Source organism: Hesperophylax consimilis, chromosome 18, assembly GCF_061612785.1.
Source record: "Hesperophylax consimilis isolate HC1 chromosome 18, BYU_Hcon_1.0, whole genome shotgun sequence".
NCBI classification, from domain to species: domain Eukaryota; kingdom Metazoa; phylum Arthropoda; class Insecta; order Trichoptera; family Limnephilidae; genus Hesperophylax; species Hesperophylax consimilis.
In genome coordinates, this window is record NC_142853.1 from 3665406 (window position 1) to 3676921 (window position 11516).

Genomic DNA, 11516 nt, shown 5'->3' on the forward strand with positions numbered 1-11516 from the left:
TTCCTAAAACACTTATTTTGCCACATTATTCAATAAAACCATAACCGAGAAGGGGATTGTAAGTATGAGATTATGAACTTTATAGCAGTGGCCTGATATTTTTTTTCTGGTTAAAAGACTTCAGACCTCAGAAAAGGCTTAGTTATTTCAAAGGCCAAGATGTGTTCTATTCTCAGTATTTAATTTATTGGTTCTAAAATATTTCTAAGTGATCAAGATTTCGAACCAAATCATAGTAAATTTCTTTCTAACTTTCAGGACATCATCAGGGGTCGTGAGCAATGGTGAAGGCAATAAATTCGTTTGTCAAATTAATTCACTTTCACTTTCTCCACATCCTTACAAATGGTTACAAAAGAAACTGCCAAAACTATTTACACAAACCTTTAAATGGGAGAATCAACAAGAAAAGAAATATATCGTGAACAAAACACTTAAGTTGTGATGGGTTCAACAATTGCTGGTTAAATCATCTATTGTCTTTTAATTTATGACAACACAATCTTAAAAATAAGTGTTTTTAAATAATACTATGATAATTTTGATAAAATAAGTTTTTGGGTAACCAAGAAAATTGTTTTTTAGATGTTAACTTGACAGCAGAAAAGCATATAAATAAATATACCGTTGAATAAAAATGAATTTCTACAATATACAAGCAAAAACCCAATGGAACTTGCTTTACATCATTGGCTCTTTCTTCAGTGTTGAAAAAAATGACTACACAATCTTTGAAAATGAAATATTTTCAAAAATTATTACACTGCCCTTGGAATAAAATGACACTTATGAAACAGTGATATTAAAGGAATGCACTGAAACTTACCGTAAAAATTGTACCTTTTAAAACAATTCAACACATCACAGTTACAGGTGATTTTGGCAACTCCTCACTTGGCACATCGAACTATCAAATGAAACGCATGCCTATCTAGAGGGATTTTATTATGAATTGTAATCAGATAACACTATCGGATATATACGTAGGATTATCTGGTTGACTGCCATTGAATACATCAGTGCTGACAGCGGAATAGGTACATGGGGTTAGTGGCTTAAAATGGGATATTTGTTTTATCTGCAAATCGACTGCCTTTCGATTTTTTATATGAGAATTCTAGCAGTCAACAAAGTTAGCAACTGTTTAAGTACGGAAGAGAAGAGCTTCGCAAACTTTTCACAACCACGCGGCACACCAAAATTAAAAACGTATTTTAAAATAAGAACGCTTTTTCATTTTTTTTTTTTTTTCACACCGGGATCATTTCTCGGGAACCTTACAGTGAAATAGGCATACTAAACCGATTTAAAAATTTCTAATCAAGAATAATCAAACGTAAATGAAGAAAAATAATAACTCACCTTCGAATTTACAGTGGAGTAAGACCGTTGACTGCAGCTATTCATTTAAAAAAAGTATTATTTGTCCCAGCGGAAAAAAACATTATCTTCTTCTGATTGCTACTGTTTGCTAGTTTGTTAGTAGTTAAGCATAATGATTCAATCTTCCTAAATAAAAATATTCTCGTATTCTGATGGCGACTATTCGTTAGTTTTTTTTAACATTATGATTCAATGTAACAAAAACTGGGATAGCCAAAAAAAATAGAAAAAACCATTCTCGTGTTCCGATTGCGAGTGGTCCCAAAATAGTTAACATTATGATTCAATCAAACCAATAAGGATTCATTGCAATTTTAGCCGTGACCCATGGTTTAACCTGGTTTCGGTCTAAATGCTGCGAAATCTTCATTGTTTTTAGCATCGGCCCACGGCATACCCGTGTGTCAGAGTGCATCTACTAATCGGGTCGAGGACTCATAACAAATTGCCTTCAGGTGTCTTGGGCGTCCAACTGGAAGGCTTTCCACTGGAATTGACGCCAGTATTTTAAGCAGATAGCTAACTAAGACGCGGAGTTAATCATTTTGTTGCATGTAATAGCTGATAATGATTGAGATAAATTGTTGTTATTAACAAAAAAATGTATTAGCTTGATTCAGTTTGGTTTAGTCTTATCTAAAACTAAAATTGTATGAAACGGTATGCTCTTAAATTAAAAATTGTAAATTTTGAGAGCACTGTAGAATTTTGGCATAATCTTAAGATATTATACAAATGAATGAGGTATTCGTTAAGACGGCAGAATAACACTTTATCTACAACATGCGAACACCTCATCACAGATTCTCAAAGTGAGCCGTTCACAAAACACTATTACTAACCTATTTACTAATTATTAACATTTTTTGTATTACTGGAACTTAATATCTATGTAAACTGTAATCATCTGTAAAATGTACGTACAAGAATAAAAATAAATAAAATAAAAATGACACCCACTACAGTACAATTTCTGCTCAAATTTTCAATTCAAGAAAATCACAAAGAAATAAAAATACTCTCAGAGCATTATTTTAGAAATCTCTTTTCATTTCGGTTAGTAATTGGTGGAACAGGAATTCCTGGCTGTCCATTTGTATAGAGAGGTGGTTGTTCCCTTGGACCAGGTACTTGACTGTTTGGATAGGTTTGTTGTACACTAGGAAAAGCCAGTTGTCCATTTGGGTACATCTGTTGCTCTCCGCTTGGATATGGTGGTAGTTCATTTGGAATAATCTGTTGCTGTTCACTTGAATATGGTGTTTGTCTATTTGGATACATCTGTTGCTGTTCACTTGGATTCGGGGGCTGTCCATTTGGGTAAACAGCTTGTTGTACATTCACGTTCGGATAAAACGGTTGTTGTCCATTTGTAAGTGTGGAAGAATAAACCGATAAATTCACTCCGTTATGATAATTGTTTTCTCCCATCAGAGAATATGCATAGCTCCGGATCACAATGAAGAAGTATACTTTGAATCCTGCAAACAAAGCGACAGTTTTTTATGAGTGCTCCTTAATAGAAATATAGCAATTTTAATACATGATTTTTTTTGATCCAGCCATCGTTAAAAAAATTATTGTCAAATTTAATGCAATACTATTGTTATAAAGTTTTGCAAACCACTTTGGTTTTAAATATTTTGACAGCTGTTTAGGCGATAAATTCAGTTATCAAACTGTGGCTGGGCAACATTTAGACGGCTTATTTGTATGATTCATTTACCCTTTAACTATTTTCATTTTTTTAATGTGAAACCGAACACGAGTCCCAAATTCTGCCAACCGTCTGGAGCCAATGTGGTATTTGAAGCTGAAAGTAGTTGTAAGGGGAAGGAAATGGGGAAGGAGAAGGTGGGTAAGTACCTGGCTATTCAGATCTGATCACTAACAACTGAATGGTGGTCTTACTGAGAGTTTCTTAAACTCTGGAACGTTTTACTTTCCCACCTTCTTCTTCACCTCCCCACTACCTTCAGACATACAACATTGGGGATTGCATAGTCTTACTGGCTCCCGATGTCTAGGAGCAGTTCGGACTCTTGTGCGGTATGCGTAATTTGAAAAAAAAATAGCTTGATGTTTAGTTCGGTAGAAATGAATATAATATTTTATTAATTATTTAGAATTACTTACCAAGGTAAATAAAGGCAAATAAAAATATTTTCCAATACTCCATTGACGGTTCATTGCCAGTTGTGTAGTGGAAAATAATCCCTGTGATAACTACGAAAGTAAGGAATACGGTGATTAAGGCGAGCCCTGCCGATGTGCCGACCCATTTTATCCCACCCTGTAAACAAAATGAATTATTATCAAATATGTATTGCAAATATAAACAAATGCAAATATAAATAAAAAAAAAATTCCTCCAGAAGCCGGATAAAACATTTGATTTTGAAAAATCATTATTTGGCTGCAGAAATTTCGGAACAGCATCTGCTTTTTGTCCACAAGCAAAACCACCTCAACCGGGACTAGGACTCTGAGTCAAGTGGACTTCTTATTATCTATACACAATGTCCATAAACACGTAGTACAAGCGGGAAACTGGTGATTGTTCGTCACACAGAGAACTAAAAAAAGCTTGCTCGCTCTGAGCATCTCGATTTTATTTGGTTTCAAAGTTTTTCCTGTTTTTAAATTAATAAGATTAAAAAACTTTTGGAGCAGAGTCAAAAATTCCTCGGGGGTGTAAAAACCTTTCAATATAATAATTTTTTAAGCCTACCTTCCTTATATAACTACCTGTATAAGGTAAAATGGCTAACGGTACCTCTGGAGGATCTCAGATATATAAATAAAAGGCTGAATTGATTCATTATCCTGACTGTTTGATACTTGATACAGGTCTTTCCATTTTCTTATATTGTGCCTATCACAATTTGGGAGGCGTCTATGGGAACCATATGAGTACGGGAACCATTCAATGAATGAACAACATCTTATTCAATTCATTAAATGTCCAACATCTTATTCAATTCACTAAATGTCCAACATCTTATTCAATTCACAAAATGTCCAACATCTTATTCAATTCATTGAATGACCAACATCTTATTCAATTCATTGAATGACCAACATCTTATTCAATTCATTCAATTACCAACATCTTATTTATTTCCAACTTATATACTGAAAAATACATACCCTCAAAATTCCGAAGAAGATAGCAAAGTCGCTTATAATCACAATGCTGCTCATGGCGGACAAAAAGTGAAGATATCCTCTTAATTTGAATTCTTCTTGACTTTCATTTATTATCTTGTTTGGGCCATAACTCCAGCCCCAGTAATCTGCTATCCTATTTCTTATCCTATCTTCTGCATGACCAATATCAGTTACTACGACGATTGCATATGTTAATACGGTAAAAGCGCATATCTGAAAAGAAAAAGCAGTACATATTTAAAAGCTTCGGAATAACATTATAAATAAGTATGCATATTTAAAATTATAAATTTTTTCAATGAATTTTATTATGAATGAGATGAATAAAAAATGAAAAAAAATATAAATCGAGAGAATTTTCTATGGATCGTATTCGTACGGCAAACTGTCAAAAATGCATAAAATATCCGACAACAGATAAAAGGCAGTCTACATAAAATGACTTCTATATAAAGTGCTTTACATAGAAGGCTGTATGTGACAGGACAACATCTGCCAGAGCACACCAGTTATTTTATATATTGAACTATATAAAAACATATTTTAGGGAAATCGTTAACAAAAAAAAATGATTCCCCTAGTTTCACTTGAAAATCTCACAAATTATATTACTATACTCTATTTATCCGGCATAATATATATATTTTTCTTCCTTCCAAATACAACAATAGGTTTGGATTTTAATTTCGTAATTTTTTTTACTTTGTAATCTAGTTATATTATTTTTTTCGCAAATGTACACTGCTCTTCCATCCACAAGCAAATGCTTTTAATATAAGTGTAGTGTAAATTAAAACAGTATGACTTGTAAACATTGTATGTTTATTTTAAAAAACACAAATAAAAATAAAAAATAAAAAAAATATTTATTATATTTTTTGAACATTCTAAAATATTAGTTTTAACTCTTATACCAAACTCAAGAGCTAGTTCTCTTCATAGAAGTACCTAAAAATGGTTCCATGCTAACTCAACACAGTGACTACTCAACACACTTTTAAAAAGTGATATGAAGTCATTAAAAACGATGAAAAAAAATTAACCTAACCTAACCTACTTAAAGCAGTTAGTGAAGTATTTGTTTCATCACTTTCCATGACTTTTTATAACTTTTTAAAGATGTGACGAATTATCTTTTTGATGATTTATCCGGTCACCCCTAAAAATATGTGTTGTTCTGTTTTGTAGATTTGTTTTTGTAACAAATTCAAAAATTGAATGAAAATAAAAACAAAGTTATTTCTCTTACCATACTTATTAAAAGATATGGGTTTTGTCTTTGGCAATATTATTTAGTTATTTATTTATATAAGTTACCTTAAAATTACCTGACAACAGGTTACACGTAGTGAGGTAGGTAATATATAGCAGACAATAAAATTATATGGAAAATTCATTATGATAATTAAATACATTGACATAAATTGACATATATATTTCATAAGTCAGAAGCCAATTATTAGAGTATAATTCACCTATTTGGTGCCCTTTATATAAAGTTCACTCCAATAATATAAAAAGAGTTCAGCACAAATTTCTTAAGTACGTAAATTTTAAGCTCAGAATTCCTATTGATTACTTTAATTATATCAGTTTGATGAATCAATTGCATCTAATAACACTGTCTGACAGGAGAATTATTTCAGACCTGGTTGTGTTACACAGAGTCATTAACAACTTAATTGATAGTCCTACCATCGTTGCCACTATTAAATTCCATGTGCCGACTAGGAATACAAGACAAAATATAACATTCTTCTGCAATACATATACGACTAACTATCAGACGGTGACCGGAAAAATCATCAAAATGATAATTCATCACTTCTTTAAAAAGTTATACAGGGTGTCCGGAAACTCGTAGTACAAGCGGGAAACTGGTGAATCTACATCACATTTGGAGTCGATTTTGTAGTATATATTTTTTTATTTGAGCTTTCGTTATCGAGTAAATCGAGTTTGAAGTTGATTTTTTTTTTTTTTTTTATCAAATTCTTATAAATTATTACTGAAGATCAAAGTACCCAACTAATTAAAACTATTTGAAAGTAAAACAAATGAAGAAACTCGGATTTGAAGCATTATTTTGAAATCACCCTTCATTTAACCCGGTGTAATCATAAAATATTTCTGCTCTGCAGGGTTAAAACATCTGTTATTCAACCCTAAACACCAGAAAAAACTTTAACCCTAAAATAGCCGAAAATTTTTTTTTTTGGTTTTTTTTTTTTTTTTGAAAATGCTCAAATCAAAAAACTTTATGTTTTTTTGGGTTCCCCATGTGGTGTAGATTCTCCAGTTTCCCGCTTGTACTACGAGTTTCCGGACACCATGTATATAGTCATGGAAAATGATGAAACAAAAAAATTATTAACTGGGTTATGTAGAATATGTTAGGTTAGGTATAATATTTTTTTCATCGTTTCTAATGACTTTATATCACTTTTTAAAGGTGTGTTGAATTCTCACTGTGTTGAGTTATCTTGGAACCCTATCAGACACCCTCACTGGCCAACAGGATGCATGATCTGAGCAACAAGTATGTGGGTGATATTGATTTATTTATTGACTCCATCAATAGAATTCATCATAATCTATACCAACACTTTAGAGTAGCGTTGATAAATTAGTTTTCATGTTTTGTTTTATATTTATATGTAGTGTTGTTGTAATTCCTTTTTTACTTTATGTTTCTATTACGTTTTACTAATATTGCTTCATATTTGGTTTTTTTTTTTCATTATTTCTAAATATTTTCTCACTACACTTGTAATCACAATTTTACAATTGTGTATTTTGTACCTACTTTACAATGGATTACATATATTTACTGTAAGTATCTCCGGTATAATACAGATATTCTCCTATGTACACTGCATCATGTATCCCTTTTATGTACAAGCATTTTTAGGCTTATACATAAATAAATACAAAGAAATACAAATCGTACAAAATATATAGCACGTTCCTGTTTTTAGATTGAAATAGAATGACGAAACGCATGAGAAAAGAATAGCCGTAACAAAAATGTGTGAATGAATGAAATGGCTACAAATAACATTCTACATAGATAACTTTAGAAGACTGTAATCAACACCGGTTAGACTGGGGTGAAATGAATTGGATTGAGTTTCTAAATGTTTAATTTTGTCATTCACTAGGGCCATTAGTATTATCGGTATAAAATGGACACTCGACGTTTAAAACGTGTCTCGACCTTGAAGAACCTTAAGCATCGATGACACGGAGCTAGTTTACAAGCTACAAGCCAGCGAGTTCGCTAGCAGCTTGTAAACTAGCCCCGTGTCATCGGTTTTTTTACAATCTGCTAGTTGACTATCCGATTGTAAAAAAGCAGCCAGTAAAATAAAAAAAAAGTGGGTGTGTCAAGCCTACGCAAGACAGAAGTGAAACTTCTAGTATTCCTCTCTCTCTATTTTCATTTCATCATCTCTATTTTCTCTCTTAGGTTAGTTTGAAAATTAGAGGTTAAATAATTCAACGACGAAGCATGGATTTGCTTTTTCTAATATTTTCTTATAGATGAATGACGTTCGATTAATGTATAGTTCCAAAAATTTTCAATTTATTCACAAGTATACAATATTACATAAATAACAATATTACAATTAAAAATTACAAAGAAATTACAATGACAATTTACCAATCATGTGCCATTTTCATTGTCAATTTCATGAATATCATTTCCTAATGTCGTGATAATTGGGTTATGGTAACTAAAGTGCGAGATATATACATGAGCACTTAAATCCTTAATGAATCGTGCAAAAACTGCATCGATTGTTGTCCCGTGTCGGGAGAGAACGTTCGTGAGCGGCTCCCCCACCTCAACAAGCGCATATGGTGAGAGAGGGACAGTGAACGGTGAGCGGTGGTGGGGGTACCCGCATTTTCGTGTCGATCCTGACTCGGTTTTACTCCGTCCCAGAAAATTCATTACGCGCCTAAAGAAGTTTCACTTCAAAAAGACGGGCTAATTTACTCGCCATTCGCTGGCGGGTTGGCTTATAAGCTAGTTAACTAGCCGTGTGTCATCATCGCTGCTAGTGAACTACTTGCGAGTATCTTTAGCGAGTGAACTACTTGCGAGAAGAATTTATTTATGGCAGTCAGCAAAAATGTCAACGGAAGTAGTTTGCGCGGCAGTAGTATCTTAGCCTGTGCTATCAAGAAGGATTTAAAACGAAAACTAAAGAAAAACTTGAAGCAGAAAAGAAAATGGGCAAGATCAAGGATAGAAAAACGCGATGAATATGGTGCTTCCAGCCGTTTATTGAGAGAGTTCAAGGACGAAGATCCTTTGGCTTTGAGCAAATGGAAAGTTTTGTGTGTCATCGACACGCGCTAACTCGCTTACTCGCTAGCTTATAGACTCGTCGACTAGCAGCTCGTAAACTAGCTCCGTGTCATCGATGCTTTAGTAGTAGTAGTAGTTAGTTACGCCTATCGATCTGACAAATGTAAAGTTATCGATTTTACTGTGTTAGGCCACCTGGAGAAATTTGTGAATTGATACAAATTAATTTCAAAAGCAGCACAAAACTTCATAAATACACTACATCAGTTTATTGCAACTGATGGCAGCCATCTCGCTGAAGTGGTATTCAAAACATAATGAAAAAAATGGGATTACATACAGATCATAATAAAAAAGTTTCAAGTTTATTCGTTTTTTTATACACCTCCTCAAAACTGGGTTATTACTTCTGCCCCACGATGTATTATCTTCTTCAATGATATATTACATTGATCTGTACCTGACATACAAAAGTTGTTCCAATAAAAAATCGAATTTATCTAATTTTTTTTAAAGATTTACCCCCATAAAAAGCTATTCTCTAGTAGAGTCTCTCTCTAATGTAAAGTAGTATTGTATATATTTCCTCCAAGTATGTAAATATTAAGAGATTAATTGTAGGTGTGTACCTAAAAGTTTCATTGACTGTCCATGCGCCAGTATTGCCTCCGGGCAATGTAATATGTTATTCGTTGAACGCCAGACTTGTAATTGGCAAGACTTTGCTTAAGGGTGAAAACATTGAAATATTGTAAAATAATGACAGCTGGCAAACAACAAGAAGAAGGTAGCTCATCGCGTATAATTTAAATAAAATGTCTAACCAGATCTAGGAAGGCGAGGATTAGTGAACCTGTTCTCAAACTGCAGACCCAGCAGCAAGAGTTCATCCTGCAGACGGTACCCATCTTGTGATCTGAAACAAAACAAGGATTTAGTAATTCAGATGTGAAGTTTTAAGTTTACTGACGACCAGAGCAATATTTAGTTCTAGACAACCATTGCAGCCGCCTAGGGCGGAAAGTTTTGGGCAGCATTTCTCTGAACTTCCACAGTTTCTGTTTAGCATAAACTAGTATATATTCTTTAAAAAATGTGAAGGAGCTCATTCATATTCATGGCCCTAAGGCAACATAAATATCTTTCTTACTTTCTGGACATCGTCAAGTGACGTGGACACTAAGGACGGGTTGTTTCGGAAAATTTGAACAATTCATCAAATTTCAACGTTCATTTTCGGGTTCTGTGAAAGACTTATTCAAGTTCTGTTTTTATATCATTGTAGGCTAGTTGCTTGACAAAACTGAAATAAAAACAGAACTTGAAAAAGTCTTTCACAGAAGTTGAAAATGAACGTTGAAATTCGATGAATTGTTCAGATTCTCCGAAACAACCCGTCCTAAGCAGTATTACGAAAATGCTAGCAGTACGTAGGGAAAGTAATCAGGCCTTTTGCCTCAGGAATTTTCTCAATACAAAAAACTAGTCACCAAATATATTTACACAAACCTTCGTCTGAATAGAAAGAATCAACCAGAAAAGAGGAGTAGTGCGCACTTTCATTTTTGACGGGGTCAACGGTTACTGGCTTAATAAACCGTTGTATTTTTTAATAATTATAACAATAATATTGTTTACAAAATTCGTATTTTATGATGAATCTAATGACAATTTAAATCAATTCCCATGTTTAACTACTACTACCTGGGTATAGTTGTGACCAAAATAATATTATTGTAGAAGTTAACAAAGCTAACCATAACTAAGCACATAGATATATGTAATTATATGATCATTGCGATAAAATGGATTTCAAAAAATTCACAAAAAACACAATCGGACTTCCTTTACATCAAAAATAATCTAATTACATTTAAATGTTAGCCGTTTGGAGTGAATATAAATTAACTGCAATGAAAGATATGCTTAATCGATTGTTATTAGCGACATTAATAAAGAAACAAGTAATGTGTTATGATCTGATTATGATGCTGCTCGTGGAATAACATGATACTTATGAATTAATATGATTAAAAGATGCACTAAAACTTACTGTAAAAACTGTATCCTTATAAAACACTTCAACACATTACTGCAGTTGTTGATTTTGGCAACTCTTCACTACCAAATAATGAATTGCTTACCTAACTAGAGGGATTGTATTATAATGTTTGATCAAATAACAGTATGTACGTATCAGAGACTGGGATAATCTAGTTTGAAAGAGCAGATTTTTTTCATACTCCTTCCCATGTTCGCACGCGTTTATTCTTTGAGCATTTAATAGTAAGTAGTTGACAGAGCTCGCGACTGTTTATGCTAGAGCAGTGGTTGGCAAACATTTCTCATCCTCTCGAGATACACAAAAGATCTTCCTATATTTAAATAAAAAGTAAAAACGATTTATAAATGAACAAAACCTTGTTTAAAACCATAGGTCTTTGTTTTAAACCATGTATAGGTCGACCGGTTTCCGTTGCACTCAACCTGGACAATAGAAATACTAACTCAATGCTTTTAAATACAGAGGACAATAATACGGTAAACAAAATGAAAAGAGAAAGCATGTGCGAGAGGGAGCGAGCATCAAAGACAGACTGGTGCAGTTGGACGTATACGTGTAGGGGAGGGAAGGGGAGTTACG

General features: G+C 33.2%; 1 protein-coding gene across 2 annotated transcripts; it reads right to left on the reverse strand.

Moving 5' to 3' along the window:
• Positions 1-506: 506 nt before the first annotated feature.
• Positions 507-11132, reverse strand: LOC149415258 (uncharacterized). Of its 2 annotated transcripts, XM_089642302.1 has the most exons (5): positions 10926-11132; positions 9697-9788; positions 4534-4767; positions 3520-3676; positions 507-2864 (listed from the first exon to the last, which is right to left on the reverse strand). In XM_089642302.1, the coding sequence occupies exons 2-5, from the start codon at positions 9778-9780 to the stop codon at positions 2413-2415; spliced, it is 927 nt and encodes a 308-aa protein (XP_089498428.1). In that variant the 5' UTR covers positions 9781-9788; positions 10926-11132; the 3' UTR covers positions 507-2412. The 2 variants fall into 2 exon arrangements, with proteins under 2 accessions (XP_089498428.1, XP_089498429.1); XM_089642303.1 differs by lacking the exon at positions 3520-3676.
• Between the last annotated feature and the right edge of the window lie 384 nt (positions 11133-11516).

Bases quoted from the DNA above. Each gene is read 5' to 3' on its own strand.
- LOC149415258 (XM_089642302.1), bottom strand. From the start codon at position 9,780: ATGGGTACCGTCTGCAGGATGAACTCTTGCTGCTGGGTCTGCAGTTTG. The intron at 4,768-9,696 runs GTTAGACATTTT...TTTTCTTTTCAG, and splicing joins TCCTCGCCTTCCTAGATCTG to ATATGCGCTTTTACCGTATT. The intron at 2,865-3,519 runs GTAAGTAATTCT...CTTTGTTTGCAG, and splicing joins ATTTGCCTTTATTTACCTTG to GATTCAAAGTATACTTCTTC.